This window comes from Hyperolius riggenbachi, chromosome 6, assembly GCF_040937935.1.
Source record: "Hyperolius riggenbachi isolate aHypRig1 chromosome 6, aHypRig1.pri, whole genome shotgun sequence".
Classification (NCBI taxonomy): Eukaryota; Metazoa; Chordata; class Amphibia; order Anura; family Hyperoliidae; genus Hyperolius; species Hyperolius riggenbachi.
The window spans coordinates 131,699,363-131,718,005 of NC_090651.1; the positions used below are offsets into that span (position 1 = coordinate 131,699,363).

Genomic DNA, 18,643 nt, shown 5'->3' on the forward strand with positions numbered 1-18,643 from the left:
GTATTAAGCATCCACCTTATACGCCACATGGGTTAAATATTCTCTTGTGTGTGAGGTTTTTTTCGGGGGGGGGGGGGGGGGGGTGACAGGACTTGCCTGGAGTGACAACATGGATAGAAACGGCCCTGGTTGCAGCACACTTTAAAATAATTAACTCTTAGTGCTATGCACTTATATTTACAGAGTGAGAGTATACCCAATAAAGGTTACATTTTAATTGGTACTCATAGGGAATATCTAATCTGTTTTTTCAAATTCATGTCTGGCTGCAAATCAAAATGGAAAATAATATTTACTACCACATTTACAAAGTACAAAAAGACTCATGTGACACTCTGTATGTTAGAGAATGTTTAATAAAATCAGAATTTCATCTTAATCAGCTTACTAAATGGGGGGGGGGGGGGGGGGGGGGAGTGTGAATCACAAGAAGGCTGTACATATATTGCTAGTGGTATGAGAAGTCTTTTGGTTAAGTATTTAGCCTTTTCCCTTTTTTAAAGACTTACAGGTGTTACATTTTGGATTGAAAAGAAAACATAAAGAAAAATTAAAATAGAAAAAGAGCTTTAGGCCTCTTTCAGATAGACGGCTGAACTGCGTGCTTGTCAAGCATTCGGTGTTCCATTTGCTGCCCAAGCTACAGCCGAATGGCAGCAGTTGTAACACCAACGTTTGGCAGGAGGTGGTGCCGGTGTTTGGCAGGCAGTGGTGTTACTCCACAGACACACCCATATGTGATTCTATGGAGGGGAGGGGCGCCTATTGCCTGCCGGGACAGAGCACCATCAAGCCCTTAAAGTGGACCCAAATTAAAAATACAAGATTTCAGAAATAAAATCTATTTTCTAAATTATAATAATAAATAGCAGCCTTTTTTCAGCTGCATGATGACAAATATAAAATATTTTACACTTATTGGAGGAACCCCTCCCTTCCATTCATATTGCCGGGATTTTTCTGGCAAACTGGTGGAGGAGATTAAAAACAAAAACAAAACACAGGCTGCTACTGATGATGTTGCAGGGGAGGTGATCTCAGCCATCATAGACGATGCCCCTGTGAGGGAGGGTAACTGTGAGAGAGGGTAACTGGTGACAAACACATCCATGATCTAAAACCTCCTACTAATTTCAGAACTAATGGCTGCCACCTGTATAAGCCTAGTTGTGAAAAGAGAAGGGTGAAAAGCATGCACTGAAATGCTCATAGGCTTAAAGGAGTGTTTATTTATCTTTGTATGTGTCAGAGTGGTGCAACTAAATATTTTGAATAAAAAAAAAAAACGTTTGGTTTGGGTCCGCTTTAACCAGTGCATGAGAGTAGCTGACAGGCAGTGAATTCACTGTCTTCAGATGTCTGTCTGAAAGAGGCCTTAAAGGACCTCTGTCACGAAAATCTTAAAATTAATGTAAACACATACAAATAAGAAGTACGTTTCTTCCAGAGTAAAATTAGCCATAAGTTACTTTTCTCCTATGTTGCTGTAAGTAAGTAGTAGAAATCTGACATTACTGACAGGTTTGGGCTAGTCCATCTCTCCATAGGGGATTCTCAGCATGGCCTTTATTCTTTATAAAGACATTCCCTAAAACAGATTTATACAAAGATTCTGGCCAGCCTGTCTGCTCACTGTACACTTTTTTGGGCAGTTGGGTGGAGCACCTGCCATTAAATTTAAAAATAAGAAAAACCCTGAGAACCCCTCATTAAGATATGGGCTAGTCCAAAACCTGTCAGTAATGTCAGATTTCTACTACTCACTGTAAGTGACAGCAACATAGGAGAAAAGTAATTTATTGTTCATTTTACTCTGGAAGAATTGTACTTTTTATTAGTACATGTTTACATATATTTATGCCCCTAAAGAGACACTGAAGTGAAAAAAAAGTATGATATAATGAATTGGTTGTGTAGTACGGATACATTACTAGAACATTAGTAGCAAAGAAAATTCTCTTGTATTTTTATTTTCAGTTATTCAGTGTTTTTTATTACATTGCATCATTGTCTAATATTTGCAGTTTACACACTACTCAGCATTCTAAATTGTTTTACAGAGCAGGCCAGTGAACTATTGGCCTGTTTTCTGCAGAGAAAAAGAAAATACAGTGACTGACAGTTGAGATAACAAGCTTTAGAAGACAGAGCTCTCTGCAGACTTTGAAAGCCGTGGAGCTCAATGGCTCTTTTGCATAGATAACAACAGGAGTTTCTTAATTCTTCCTGTACTGGAAACAATATTAGACCGATGTCTCTGCTCGTAATGTTTTATTTCTTAGCTGTACTTCACATACAAATCATTATATCATCATTTTGTTTTTCGCTTCAGTGTCTCTTTAAAGGCTAGTTCACAGTGATCACAGTTGCGTTGCAGAATCATTTTGCATGTCATCTCACAGCCTATACAATTCTATGAGCCTGTTCACAGAATTGAGTTGTAACTGATTGCGTTATTCTAACTCGCTGCATGCAGGCTTGTATATTAAAGTCTACAGCAGGGGTCCCCAAACGTTTTGGGTCGAGGGCCGGGTCAACATACTTCAGACTGCTGGGGGGGGCCGGAAAATACATAAAATAATGTATTTGCGGCCAGACAGTGAAGCATACCCCGGTGACAACCTGAAGTCCAATAAGACAGCAGTGTCACCTGATGTGGAATTTGATTGGAAACCAGCAAATGACTGCTTTCTGGCTTCCATGTGAATGAGTGGTGCCAGCATTGCTATTCTATATGCGGACCACCAATATTTAAAGATGTAGCTGACCGCATCTGTAAGTATACATTTTGTGGGGGGGGGGGCCGGTAAAAAAACCTCAGGGGGCCGCATTCGGCCCGCGGGCCTTAGTTTGAGGACCACTGGTCTACAGTATGTCCAGTCTCTATTACAGTACAAACCCATTATAATACGTGCGTTATGCAACTGACCACTGTGACCCTATCCTTACAGTCGACCTAAGCATTGCCTGCATACAAATGGCATTGCTTTTTGATTATCTCTTTCCATTACCAAAAATGAAGGAACAGTCCCACTGGAAGTCACAGGCAGGCATTCTAACACCTACTGTAGATACTGAGGCCTGTAGATATGGGCAACGATCACATGCTTTAGGTCAAGATAGCAGAAAACAAGCTGAAGCTTACAAGTTACATTACAACATATATGGCAGCAAAAATCAGGACGATGCCCAGGAGTTTGAAAAGCATAGGGAATGAACCATGAGCCATTTCATTATCCAAGACCCGGGTCTTGGTTGGCTTAATAATACGGCCTTTCTGAGTTAGAATGGCTCTCCTGGCACCTTTCCATTGCCCTGGCCCCCGCAGGCGGTATTGGTAAGGGGTACATGGGCCGAATAATATTTCCCAGGCCAGTTTAGGATCTGACAGCCAGAAGTCCTTCATATTGGGCTTGCATCCAACCTCTTCTGCTATTTCATCCATGTATGGTGTATAGTCCACTTGTATGGTGTGGCGTTCACTCTTCACATACCTAAAGAATAAAAGATTTGTGAAAACATTAAATAAGCACAGCCATATTTTCTCCACATTCACAAGTACACTTTAACCCAGGGGTGGGTAAACTACAGCCCTACATGGCCATTTCATCCAGCTGGATGGTTGAAATCCCCCCCCCCCCCCAATGGTGAACTGGCCTGCAGCAGCTAATAGATTCCATGCCAGTCCACCGGCCGTAGCCCACAGCTCACCTCCAGCCTGTAGGAGTCTGTGTGTTTCGGCAGGCAGAGCAGGGCTACGGGGAAATGGCTTCCGATGCCTTGCTCTGCCTGTCAGCAGCGGAGTTTTGCACCCGGACTTGCTGCACTGAAGATGATCGGGGGAGATACAATGGAGAGGAGGCTTTTGCCAGATAAGCAAATGTTTTTTCTTTACAGGTGCAACACTAGCACCAGGGCTATTATGGGGCACTAATGGGCAGGGGCGTAACTAGGCCCCCTGGGCCCTCCTGCAGAATTTCTGAGCGGGCCCCCCCCCCTGGGGCCCACTTGGGGCCATTTTGTGGGGGCTGGAGGGGACATAGCATGAGGGGAAAGCCATCGCCACATTCGGAGGGGATGTGGGATGTTCCCCTCCCTCACCTTGGGCTCTCCCCTCTGTGCTCCCCTCCAGCTTAAATTAGAGTCCGGGCAGCGGCGGGCAGCAGACAGATACATACCTTCCGTGTACTCCAGCGTGCGTTCCTCTCTCTAGTTATACAGGAAGTCACGTCAGAGACTAGCGAGAGGAACGCACGCTGGAGCGCACGGAAGGTATGTATCTGGAAGCCGCGTCAGAGACTAGAGAGGAACGCACGCTGGAGCGCACGGAAGGTATGTATTTGTCTGCTGCCTGCCGCTGCCCGGACTCTGATTTAAAGTGGAGGGGAGCGCATAGGGGAGAGCCCCAAGGTGAGGGAGGGGGGAACGTCCCCCCTCCCCGCCGAATGTAGCCATGGCTTTCCCCTCATGCTGTGTCCCCTCCAACCCCCACAAAACGGCCCCGAGCGGGCCCCAAGGCCCTATTGTTACGCCAGTGCTAATGGGGTGTGAAGCATAAAGAGGAGCCCTGCCTATGTGCATTTTCTAGTGAAACACTGCCGCATTACGAGTATTTTCTGGTGAAACACAGCCGCATTATGTGTATTTTCTAGTGAAACACTGCTGCATTACGTGCATTTTCTGGTTATACGTTGCCACGTTTTCTGTATTTTCTGGGGAAAGGCTGTGCCATTATGTGTATTTTCTGGTGAAACACTGTCACATTAAGTGTATTTTCTGGTGAAACGCTGCTACATTACGTGTATTTTCTGGTGAAACGCTGCTGCATTATGTGCATTTTCTAGTGAAATACTGCTGCATTACATGCATTTTCTAGTGAAATACTGCCGCATTATATGCATTTTCTAGTGAAATACTGCTGCATTACATGCATTTTCTAGCGAAATACTGCTGCATTACATGCATTTTCTAGTGACAATGCACGTAATGCAATCGATCGATCAGAAATCGATTTCATCCAAGCTATCGATCAATTTGTGACCGATTTCAATGGATTTGATCTATCTGACAGGATGGAAAATCTAGGTCAATCTGCTGCTGGCAGCAGATCAATGGCCCATAGAGTTGCATTGGATCTAATGGTCCAATATTGCATTTAGATCTATTTCCAATAGATTTCATTATGAAATCTTTTGGAAATCTGTTCCTAGTGTGTGGCACACATCAGATAGAATACTGTCAGAATCGACTTGACAGGCATCTGACAGAAATCTATCCGATGGTCGAATGTGCTGCAAATCTATAACTGTATGGCCACCTTTAACATCATTATTGCAAGCAGACCCACCCACATAGCACTTCCTGTAGGAACACACTGAAAAGGAATCTGTCAGTACACTTCATTGTAGAGTCTTGGCTCTTATGTTGTTCAGACACTCTTACTTGGAAAAATAACTGTTAAAGTGTACTCGAGGCGACATGTGACGTGATGAGATAAACATGTATGTACAATTCAAAACATATTAATAACCAGGCTGTTTTACTTGTTTTATTTTTCTGCCACAATAAGTTAATTTGTAGGCATAGAAGTGACAGCTTCTGTCTTGTCGGCACTTTGTCTGGAATATAGTAAACATCACTGATAAGCAAATTACAATCATAAAAGTTTTCCTGGTAGCGAACAACTTCTGAAGGCAGGGAGAGGTAAAATACATGAACTATTGACCTTTTTGTAACTCAGGGACACTTAATTGGCTGCCACTGATTAGAGACAGTTAAACATTCAACCTACTTTGTAAATGTTTCAATATAAAAGAAAACCCTGGGATACTTAAAGAGGAACTCCAGTGAACATTTTAGTGTTGGCAGGTGATGTAGCTGCTGCATGGTTTTTGGCAGTTGGAAACAGCTGTAACAGCTATATTCCACAATGCAACAAGGTTCACAGACAGGAAATTGCCAAAAAAAGTTTGAACTTTTCTTGTGGGAGGGGTTTCTTGTGGGAGGGGTTTCACCACAATATCAGTCATACAGCGCCCCCTGATGGTCTGTTTGTGTAAAGGAATAGATTTCTCATGTAAAAGGGGGTATCGGCTACTGATTGGGATAAAGTTCAATTCTTGGTCGGAGCTTCTCTTTAAAACAAGTCATTTTTAACTGTTTACATCATCAGTTTATTTTCGCCTCAGGTTCACTTTAAGACTATACCCAATATACAGTACAATGCTTTAATAGGCATTCACGTTATATTGTAATATCTTAAACAAGTATGAGATAGGTTAAATAATGAGTTGCCTCAAAATCTGACCTTTTCTGCATGTCTTCTTTTCTCTTCATAATCTCTTCCTTCATTTCACCCATAGATGGCAACTTTGCTAGACCTAAAACATGTTGAAAAATAATTTTCAGAAAATTTCTAAATTTCTACAGCAGCAAACTTAATCCTTTTTGAGACCAAAATAATTTTCTTAGCAATGATAGTTGCATACACCACAGTTCCCCAACCCTGTCCTAAAGGCCCACCAACAGTAAATGTTTTGCATAAAATCACAAACATGCACAGATGGGGTAAATCAGTGTATCAGCAGAGCTGATTAACTGGACACCATCTGCTCTTGTACAGTGATGAATAGAGCAGCATTATTCAATATCCTCCGATTTCAAATCATTTCCTGAAGGACCAATGACAAAATAATAATAATCTCTTCTAAAACTGAACTCAAGGCAAAAGAATAAATCACTACGTGATCCAGTGATACGTCACTTGAACTGAATTGTTATCTTTTGTTATACAATCATTGTAACTTCTGTATTTTTACTAGGACAGCGCTTCTCTTGTCTTATGACCTGTAAAATCAAAAAAATCTGAACGTGGTGCATTACTGTTGGATTAGCATATTGCCACAAACACCCATAGTGTCAAAGTGCTTCACTCGTGCTTCACTCCAAGTGTAAACATCCACGTCTCCCCCTAAAATAAATTTAAGAGATTTTATTGATTTTACAGGTCATAAGACAGGAGAAAAGGAGCGCTGTCCTGGTAAAAATACAGATAACACTATTGTGGACTCTTTGATAGCGAACACTCTGAACTTTTTATGCCGTATGGTACTAAGTGTATGGTACTAAGTGATTGCAGTGGGCGCAGTTTGCATAAGTATATAATCAATGTAACTTATTTTGTCATAGGCAAAACTTTTGACTTAGGGGTACCATTTTTTTTTGAAGAGTAGACTAAAAAAGTAAGTACCTGAAACTATGGCCACAATTCACTAAAGGTGGCCATACACTGGCCAATTTGCCAACAGATTCGACCAAAAGATAGATCCCACTCTGATCGAATCTGATCAGAGAGGGATCGTATGGCCACCTTACTGCAAACAGATTGTGAATCGATTTCAGCCTGAAACCGATCACAATCAGTGGAGCTGCTGCCGCTGCTGCCCCCCCCCCCCCCCCCCCCCCGCATACATTACCTGTTCCGGCCGGCGCGAGTCCCCTGGTCCACCGCTATCTTCTTCTCCGCCTGGTCCCGGCATCTTCTCCGCATCAGCTCCCGGCTGGCATCTTCTCCCATCACCTTCCGCATCACGCATCCGCGTATAACTTTCTGTCACTCCAGTGACAGCGGAAGTTCAAATAGAGCGCCCTCTATTTGTACTTCCACTGTCACTGCAGTGACACAGGAAGTTATGCCGGATGCCGTGATGCGGAGAAGATGCCAGCCGGGAGGTGACAGCGGGGACTCGCACCGGCGGAGCAGGTAATGTATACCCGCTGTATTGTGTCGGTCGTCGGGCATTCGAATGCCGCTATCGACGCACTCCCGACCCACCGGCGATCGAGAAAAATCTTCCGCACGGATGGATCGACGGGAGTTGAAAGGGGAACAATGGATTTCGGACGGAAATCCATCGTTCTGTCAGCGGTGTGCGCAACGATTTCACGGCCGTTTCGATCACTGTGATCGAAACGGCCGTATTTCGGTGGGAAAATCGTTAGGTGCATGGGCCCCTTAAGACCATACTAGTGATAATAAGACAGGTGAAAACTCATTACCACTCATCAATCAGTTTTTTAAGTGTTAACTCACTAAAGACGCTTGCCTTACTAACAAGTCGTGATAAGCCTTCAAAGTGAGAGTGTTGTCGTATCATTCCAGTCCTTAACTTATCATCACCTCTGTAATTTTTCTCACTTGCAGTAGATAGGGAGGGGAGGAGCACATGCAGGCAAAATGTAGCTCCACCCCTTCTGCTGCCAGGACGATTACAGCTTGCCTGTGTAAGACAGCCAGGGAAGGAAAGTGAAAGGCTGTGGCTGTGTATGTGTGGCTGGGTCCATGTGTGTTTCTGTGTGTGTGTGTGTGTGTGTGTGTGTGTGTGTGTGTGTGTGTGTGTGTGTGTGTGTGTGTGTGTGTGTGTGTGTGTGTGTGTATACTTGGTGTCTCTCTCTCTCTCTCTACCTCCCTCTCTGTGTGCCTGCTTGGTATATTTTTCTCTATGCAGTGCCCCCTTTTGCATAAACTAGTAAAAAAATAAAAAAGACAGCTCAGAATGCTTCACTTTACATTGCAGTGTGTACTGTGTAGTAATACTTCACTTAACGACAGCTCAGGCCAGATGATTATTCCTCACACACTTTACAGTTGTTATCACTTGCATTCTTCTATGTGAATTAATATCCTGCCTTTAAATGTAGAATTCTGTCATTATTTTAAGGATTGAAACCACAAGTTTAAAAACCAATCATAAACTTAAGGGTATAATACTAATTGTAAGGTTTCCCTGAGGTAAATTGCTTAGTGAATACTAAATGCTTAAAGGGAACCTTAACTGAACGGGGGGTAAAGAGTTTCAATTACCTGGGGCTATTACCAGCCCCCTGCAGCAGTCCTGTGCCCTCGGAGCCGCTCTGGAATCCTAACTGCACGATTGGAAGCAAGGAAATATGACAGTGAACTCCTTGTGAAGGCTAGGGATAGAGCCAGAGATAGGGACAGGTCTTCCCTCCTCTCTAGGACCCCCAGGAGCAAAGAAAAAGGTCCATTCACTTTGACGTTTGACTATACCCCCATGGCCAAGAAAATAACACAGATTGTTAAGAAAAATTGGTCATTGGTAGCAAGAGATCCCGCACTCCGGAGAGTGTTCCCAGACCCCCCAGGATAGCGTACAGAAGGGCCCCCACTCTGGGCGACATTCTAATTTGGAGTGAGTATCGCTCATGCCCAGCCATGAATTGGTTGGGCATTAACCGCCCTAGGGGTAACCACAAATGTGGTAAATGCAAGTATTGCTCTTATATGCGAGAAGGTACCAACTACCGCCTGGGAGGAGTACAATGGGAGGTGTGGGCTTTCCTTACCTGCCAAACAAAGTTTGTGTCTTATGTGGTATTTTGTCCTTGTGATTTTTATTATGTTGGCAAAACCACCAGGCCCCTAAAGGAAAGGGTTAATGAACATTTTAAATCCATAAAATCAGGTAAGGGTTGCCCCCGGCTCATCGAACACGTAAGGGAAGCACATGGAGGCAATGGCAAGTGCCTGAAATTTGCAGGTCTCCTGCATGTCAGTGCCTCTAGGAGAGGGGGCGACCCGACGAGAGTCACGGGTAATTCTACGTACAGAGGCAATGGGACCAATAGGTCTCAACGACAGGCTAGATTTGGCCTGCTTCCTTGACCCATAGCTTCCCTTGGTCCGATGGGCCTGGGACACCAGAAATGCCAGATGGGGGGGCGCTGTTCATATAAACAAAGTATCCCCCAAATGCAATGTAGAGACCCGTGCCCTTGCCTTTCCTATTTTGGTGCCTTGATACTCTAAATGTAGACTCTATGGTCTGCCTTTCTTCTTCCTCATCCCTACTCTCCTCCTCCTGGTTTCTGGGCCCTGGACTTTCTGGGACTTCGGGACACACTAGATGTGGCCTTGACTTCCACTTGTATACCTGGGTCTCTTCTTTTTCCTCCTCCCTCATGTACTTTTCCTAAATGATGATGCCAGAACAGACCTAAGGGCACCTATAAGATAGGGTCCTGGTGCACAGGACCTAATAGTGCAGGGTGCACAGGACCTAAAAGTGCACTATGCACTGTTGACCCATTAATAAATGGATCACCCTTAATACACACTGGAGTAGACTGTGAGGGGGCAGATTCGCCCTCTGCCCAGGGGCCTGAGGTGTATTTTGGGTTCTTGTAAGGTGCCCAGTCTGTATTTCTGGCAAATCAGCCTGGATTCTGGTTGGTAACACACTCCCACCCTTGATTTCTCCCCCCTTCTGTAATGGAGAAGGCAACATGAGTTTTGCGACCATAGACACTGGATCGCGACCAGGCATCAAATAGAGATCTTTTTCCCCATACTTACCTTTTGTCTGTGCTTTTTGCACCCCTCTTTCTTCCTTTGTAGTGCAGGTTAAATGACCCAAAAAACCAAAAATAGAGGCTAACCAAATGGACCCCTCTGGAAACTTTAATAGGTGGATGGTAGCCGGAACTAACATAGGGGATAATGTACCTCCAAGGGTCTCCTTTAAGATTGGCAGTATCACCCCCAGTCTTTTTTAATAGGGTATTGGGGGTTACATGGGGATTTTATTATTATAATAATAAAAAGGTGTTTTTAACACAATGGGCAGCAAGATAGTAAAAGAATGCCATTTCATGCCACTATGGACGTACATACCAAGTTCACTAAATGTTTACAAGCACGGAATTATGTAAAACGTTTGAATCAGCACTAGCCACTTTATTGCAATGTTAAATGCTCAATGTCATGGCACAGTATGTATATTCTGAGCACTTTTGATAACGAACACAGTATTGTTGTATTTCTTGTCACTCACAGTATATAAGGAATATGTCGCCATAGCGACCCAAACCGCCGCATATGCTTGCTGCGTCCAGCATATGCGGCGCACTATCACTTCCGCCGATGGAACGGCGTGGCCCCGCCCCTTCACCCCCAACCCCCGTGACATCACTCCTCGTACCAATCACGAGCGCCGAGGGTGCGGCTTCCAGACCATATACAGGAAGCCGCACGGCACACTTATGGTTATAGACACAAGCACGTGAGCAAGCGCCAGTCAGGCGCGAAACGGCGTAGTGCAGTCTCTCCACCCTGGTCACCGAACCCCGACACACCCCAGCACAGACACCTGGAACAGGTTTGATACCACAAGGAACTGCAATTATGTATGTATCATATCTTGCATGAAGACGAATTAAAGCGGAACAAAGTGACAGTTGCCCGGCTCGTTTTGATGTACTTGCTGCATGATGACTTCTTTCTAAGTACCGTATATACTCGGCTACAAGTCGAGAAATTTAGGTCTGATCTACCTTTGTAAAGTGGGGGGGGGGGGGACTTATACTCGCATCACACCTAAAATTCTCACTTGTTGCTGAGTATCAAGTGTCCCCTCTGCCTTACATATGCTGCTTTCTGCCCCTCTAGTGCTGCCAGCCAGCCAGGTTGTGTCCCTCTACTTTACTTAGATGCCTGGTCATGATAATGCAGCTCCCCCCCTGCAAGCTGCAGGATGGACTGGCCACCGCTCTGATAGCACGTGATTCTGTGGCAGCCAGTGGGGTAGGAGCAGCTGGAAATCCTCCGTTGTAGCTGCTGATACAGTGACAGCTTCACTGTGCAGCGCTGGGGAGAGCAGTGTTATTTATTCAGTCAGCCAGCACTGAAGCAGTCTGCTTCACAAGGTCTCTTCTTTACAACACTCAGATTTGGCCGGTCTGCTTAGCTAATGACATATGAGGAAGTGGAGGAGGGGATCAGAGCGGCAAGAGAGATGAAGCCAGCGTGCTTCAGTGAGTTGTGAAAGATATCAGTGGTGCAGAGGCGGGACAAGGTCCTTCAGCACCCAAGGCTGAGACAGCAAAGTGCGCCCCCCCATCCCTCCCACCCCGGCCGTCACACACTAACTGCTATTAGTCTAGAGGCGCCCCAGCCCGCCCCAACCCCCCCCCCCCCCCCCCCCAACACCTTAATCTCTAGTTATCTGGCTAGCAGTCACTGTCATGTATGCCCTTTTCTTATTTATTTCTGCTTCAAACACAATTGGGAATGACAGCTGAATGAATTGTGCAACCCCTCCCACACACTGCGCCCTGAGGCTGGAGCCTCTTCAGCCTCTGCCTCGGCCCGGCCCTGCAGTGGTGACTGGGAGTGAGCTGAATCCAGACTGGGTAATTCACTAACATGTTACTTTGAAGCACAGGACTGGGCTTATCTTCCCTATCAGCTCCTGTGTGCACTGGTGCTTATCCTTGTTTTTCTAACTGAGGAAAGATACTTGTAGTGATTAACCCCTGATGATCTGCAAACATGTTTCCAACACTGTGATATACTGTTAACACATTACCAGCAGCAGCACAGTGTGGGGAAGATGCATGGGGATCATACACAGTTGCTACAGGTATCTTGCCTCTGTTATTATTATTTAGTATTTTTATAGAGCTGACATATTATGCAGCGCTGTACAGAGTATATTGTCTTGTCACTAACTGCCCCTCAGAGGAGCTCACAATCGAATCCCTACCATAAGTCATATGTCTATATCGTGTAGTGTATGTATCATAGTCTAGGGACGATTTAGGGGAAGCCAATTTGCTTATCTGTATGTTTTTGGGATGTGGAAGGAAACCGGAGTGCTTAGAGGAAACCCACACAGATATGGAGAGAACATACAAACTACTTGCAGATGTTGAACTGCCTGTGATTCGAACCAGGGACCCAGCGCTAACTACTACGCCACTATGATGCCCTTAACCATATTTATGATTTTTTCCAAAGACAGAAGGTTTGGACTTAACCACAACTTTGCTGGGTAGACTTATATTTGAGACATTAAAAAATGACAGCTTAAGAGGGTCAAATATTGGGGTCGCCTTATATACGAAGTCGACTTGTATCCGAGTATATATGGTAGTTTGCACCGGTTGCACGTCCTCTGGCTTTGGTTCACATGCTGTTTTACAGGAGTGCTTTGAGGTGAAGTGTTGCACAGTCAGAAGATACACATGCAGGCTGCTTCCTCTGTTCTCTCCCTCCCAAGATACATGTGCTGAGTGCCGAGTGGTGTGTATTTCTACTGTGTACTTCAACTGTTTATTTATCTCTGAGCTAATAAAAAAGGCTACATAGTTGAAAAGGAATAACAGCAAACCCCTCTCCTCCCCCAGGTAATTCAATGGCAGGACTAATTAATAATCAAGTGTAAAACAAACATTGCAGGAGAAGACATATGCAACACGTGAGTAGGATATAGAATGTGGTTCTAATACATGATGAAAACAAATGTAAATAAACAGCAAAGATAGACAAATAAAATGTGTGGGTATAATGTACAATAGAAATGTTTTCCATTAATGTATTAAATGTATGAAAGTGGATAAATTGTGTATTTTTTAACTTTTTTTTACTTATTTTCCTTTTATAATGCATAGACAATAAGGAAATTACTAAAAACAAATATCAGCCACAAAAGCCTAATTTCTCCTGAAAAAAATACATAGACTCGATTTTTTTAGTTGTGTTAATGAGTGATAAAGTTATTGCCAAAGTAATCAGAGCTGCGCTGAACTGTGAAAACAACCTAAGTAGGGAAGTGATTTCAAGTAGCCAGAGGTGCCCACAAGTATTAGGTAGGTAAAGGTGCACCATCCCCCTCATTATAGATAGCCAGAGGTTTCCCCTCTGTATAGATAACTAGAAGTGTCCCTGAGCATCCCCAGTATTGGTAGCCACATGTAGCTCCCTAGTACACGGTTAGCTAGCCAGAGGTAGCTCCCTAGTATAGGTAGCCAGAGGGCCCAGTATTAAGTAGCCCCTCAGTATAGGTACCCAAAAGGTAATCACTCAGTAAGCCAGATGTGCCTCCAGTATTAATTAGATAGTTTTTAAGCGGCACACCTTACCAATGAAGTGGATGCAGAACCAGTACAGCAAACTCCAAAAGTAGATTAACACACCATGGTTAGTTTTAAAGCTTAAAGGACTTCCAAGGTCAAGGTAAAAATCTATTTTTTACGCACCTGGGGCTACTTCCAGCCACGAGCAGCAGTCTCAGTCTCTCGTGTCCACGTCATCTGGTGCATATTGCACCTGCGCACAACTACTGTGCAGGCGCAATATGCACCAGATGAATATGCACCAGATGACGTGGTCGCGCAGGTACAGGAGAGCCAACCTCGCCAGTGGGTCGCCATCATTGCGGGCCGCCAGTGGGGACACACCGAGGACCACTGGAGCTGTGCCGTGGGACTGCTGCTTGGGGCTGGGGCTTGAAGAAGCCCCTGGTGAGTAAAAAGTCTTGAAGAATTAATCTACTTCAGCTTTGAAACAAACCATGGTGAGTTAACCTACTTTTGGACTTTATTGCCTTTAGTATTAGGTAGGTACTTGGCTTAGGCAGCCAATGTACTGCCCCAGTATAGGTAGCCAGATGTGCCCCAGGATTTGGTAGGCCCCCGGTTTAGGTAGCCAATGTGCTTCCCCAGTATAGTTAGCTAGATGTGCCTCCAGTATTATGCTAGGTACACACTATGAGATTTTCTGGCAAATTTACTGTTAGATCGATTATTTCCAACATGTCCGATCTGATTTCCAATCGATTTCCAAGCGTTTTTCGATAGGAGTGAATGGAAAACACTCACAATCGGAAATCGATCGGAAATCAGATTGGACATGTTGGAAATAATCGATCTGACAGTAAATCTGCCAGAAAATCTCATAGTGTGTACCCAGCATTAGGCAGTTCCTCCACTATAGGTAGCAGTCTCTGTGACTTTTTCCGCAAGTAATGGTGCTGAGCTGCTGTGCACTGCATTATGCGGGTTTCCAAATAAGGAAAACCGGATTCGAACAACACATAATTTTAAGAAAAGGAGGTGATTGTATACTTTTTCTTTTACCTTTGAAGACTCTTGTTGCCCAACGAGACTGTATCTCAGAGAGTGGCATTATAGCCCCAACGGGTTGGCAATAGCCAATGAAAGCGATTGTTGATTTTTCCAGATGCGGAGGAAATACCATTTTATATAAAGGCACCACATTATTTTCCACCTTTACGACAGATTCGTCAATGAAAGGGAATGTAAATGTGTATCCTGTGGCAAAAATGACAACATCAATGTCTTTTTCCACTGATCCATCTTCAAAAACAGCATCTGTTTCTGTGAAACATCTCACATTCGTCTTCATCAGGACTTTTCCAGCAATTATGCGATTTGGTAGATCATCACTGATTGTTGGATGCTGGCCCAAAAACCTGCAGACATGGATCAGAAGAAACATACTTTTAACATTTAATTTATAAAAACATGTTGTTTTTTTACTTCCAAGGGCATAAGAGTACTTATTAGCATACCTCCTTGTATGTGCAGCTGATCTAAAAAACATTCAACAGTGCAATAATTCTCACCTTTTGCCACTTGGTGCCAAAGTTTGAGGCAAGGGAGATTTAATCTAAATTACAATGGAAAACCCTTGTTCACACCAGACAGTGACCACTAGTGGCAGGAGGTAGCAGGGTCACACTTAACAAAGCTGGAGCGCTCAGTGGCTGACAATGCTACTGCATCGTATTGCATATTTTATAACTATCGCATAGACCAGGGAAGAAGTAAAAAATCCAAACTCAAAAATTTGTTGACGTTCTGCTTCTTGGAAATCTGAAGCCGCATACAGATGCTTCCCCCGGTATACTGCACTTACTATTTCACTAAAATACCTGATGCTAAGAACATAAATGTCCCTGCCTATACTGGTAGGTTGACTGACTTCCCTCCATATTGGCCTTAGTAGTCTAAGGCCAATATGGAAGGAAGTCGGTCAACTTACCAATATGGTTCTCTTAGGCATGGTTAGTTATGTGAATTATTGCCCTTTCTATTGCAGTCCTCACGTGTCTGGTCAGCTGTGAAGTTCACTACATTTTTTACATTTCTGATCGTCCTGTTATATTAGCATATCTATGAAGTGGGAGTTGTATGTTTACACACTCAAACTTCTGTGCCCTTCCCTGATAAGAGTGGACCAGCCGGAGCAGAAAACAGTGGCAGTGAAGGGGCGAGAGAAAAGCAATCATATAACTATGAATGTCTCCAACAGTCCCAGTATGTGAGAACACATAACAGCAGTTGTACAAAATCTGAATTGGCAACGACTGATGTTATATTTGTGGATTTAAATAAGGCCTAAGTCAGCCCATTTCTAGGAAATTTTTTCTAACACCTCCCTGTCTCCCTCGCTAAATCTACACGCATCAGCCTCCAAAATAACTCAGATGCTCAACTCTGAGGGTTTTCGTCTTTAGAGTCAAGTGACACCACCATATGACAGTGTAGGGAGCAAGAGTACATCTCAGTGCTCCAATCAGTGTTGTCCTACTAACCCCCATGCCACATCACAAGAATCCCCACCTTGGCCCACATTGCCACCCTCCCTGCTGAAACATGCATCCACCACCCAACGTTCTAGGGAGTAAACTCTGTAGGTGTAACAGCTATGCCTCCCTGCCCATTGGCGGCAGTAGTGAGGTGAGCAGATGCATAAAGTAATAAGATACCTCTCGTGACACTTTAGGCAAAGACAAGTACAATAGAGTTCAGGAAGCTAAAATCCAACCCAGTTGATTGCATTTTACTTCGAAACGGGTCAGGGACTTGAGGACTGGCATAGATCAGAAGATCTCACAAACTGTCTCCCAGTTTGACAACTGGAAGACAATTTGTGAATGTCTGTAGGCACCTTAAAAGTAAAATTCAGGTATGACGGTATGGAAAAACTGTAGTTTCTTTTCACAGAACACAGTGAAATTTCAGAACTCTAAACACTGACTGTGGCATAGAGATAACCATTTACTACAGAACCATGATGGCATTTTTTTCTCATGCATGCTGGGCTAAAAGAAGGTCCAGTACCTGTGTTTAGGTTTCAGACCATAATTGTCATGGTCTACTCTGGCATTGACTTTGCCTTCCAGAAACCAGTTGGCCAGACCTGGAAATGTACACTGAATAAAGCTAAGGAAACGAGTGAAGAGAACTACATCCAGTGGAAAGCCATTATCAGAAACACGGTTCAACAGCCACGCCCCTCTTCTGGTGCTAAGAAATACCTGGAAATAGGAAAAGAACATTGGCGATTAAATTAAATTAATATATAGCTGATTGTACAGTGCGCGAGTTTACAAGTACAGTACTAATTAAAAAAAAAGATATGGAGAGTTGCTCCATACTGTAACGATTGCGGAATTATTTCCATGGTCAGCGCACAAGATGCGCGCTGACACTGCAGAAATCCTCCACAAGCTTGTAATTTAACAGAACCCAGCTATGGTGCTATGCACATGTAGAGGGAAACTCCCACCGGCAGATGGAGCTGTGGAGTGCAGAGGAACACAGCCTCTGCACAGCCACAGATGTCAGATAGGAATTGTACGAGTTGAAGCAATGCAGGGCAAGATAGCCCTTAGAGAGAGAGCACAGAGACAGAATGTATGTGTGTCCACCAATCTAGTCGCTACCCCACGACGGTGAACACACAACAGCGGAAACGAAGTGGGAACGCAATCGCAAGAGTGGCGATTGCCAATGTATGTGTGTCCACCAATCTAGTCGCCACCCAGCGACGGTGAACACACAACAGCGGAAACGAAGTGGGAACGCAATCTCAAGAGTGGCGATTGCCAATAGTGACACAAGACCGAATCAGACAGAGCACAAGTGTAGCAAGAAAGACATAGCAAATAACAATGATCAGAACGTCAAAGAAAATAACAAACGCTAGCTAAATGCGAACTCCGCACTCATTCGCAACAGCGAACGCATTAAAGACACGATCACCGCGCATTAGGCACCCAGTGATAAGCGTGCCACCCTAACTAACCAATGTAACACAAACACGAAATAAAGAACGCGAACGCTTGCTAAACGGTTACCTCACCGAGCCTACAGCAAGCGTTTGTACCAGACAAGACAGACAGAAGGAGCAGCCAGCAGCAACTGCAGCTCTGGCCAACACTCCCAGATAGAGCACAGAAGGAACCACCGCCACTACCGCTAGAGCGGATGCGATCCAGACAGACAAACAGATGGAGCAACCAGTATCAACCGCTGCTCTGGCTTGCACCCCTACAGACAGAACGATTTCCTGTCGACCGCCGCTGGCGACAAGACAATCGCAACAGATAGACAGTTACAAGGCAAAACAGATAATACAACCTGACTACGCTAGAAGGGATGCCTAGTGCAGTCCCAAGGAATTACTCTAAGATAATCTTAGCAAACAATAGCAAAGGCTGATACTCCAGGAGAGTTAGTAGGAACAAACCATCATGACCAGCAGGGAATTCTGGGTAGAAATGGTTTTTATACTGCAAGCCATCAGAGGAAGCAGCTAAGCAATTTGCATGACAAGTGGATGCAAATTCCTCCCCAGAACAGCAACTCTGCAGCTTGCAGAGTGGAGACAGGTCTCTTTTCCAGGGACCTGCCACACTCATATTTACAAAATGGTCAAACAGCTATCTGCCTGTGCAGACAGCAGAGCAGATCATTACACATACGTATTGCAAACTAGTTCCAAGTTGCCAGGGAAATAATAGGAAACTGTTAT

General features: G+C 44.3%; 1 protein-coding gene across 5 annotated transcripts in view; it reads right to left on the bottom strand.

The window, feature by feature from the left end:
- Positions 1-1,952: 1,952 nt before the first annotated feature.
- The window catches only part of LOC137521118 (flavin-containing monooxygenase 5-like), a 191,498-nt gene continuing 174,807 nt past the window's right edge, over positions 1,953-18,643 (bottom strand). For all 5 annotated transcript variants that reach the window (XM_068239939.1, XM_068239938.1, XM_068239936.1 and 2 more), the window contains 4 exons: positions 16,948-17,144; positions 14,938-15,293; positions 6,308-6,380; positions 1,953-3,494 (listed from right to left, as the gene is read on the bottom strand). In XM_068239939.1, coding sequence (XP_068096040.1) covers positions 3,149-3,494; positions 6,308-6,380; positions 14,938-15,293; positions 16,948-17,144 — 972 coding nt within the window. In that variant the 3' untranslated portion in view covers positions 1,953-3,148. The remainder of the gene's footprint in view (positions 3,495-6,307; positions 6,381-14,937; positions 15,294-16,947; positions 17,145-18,643) is intronic.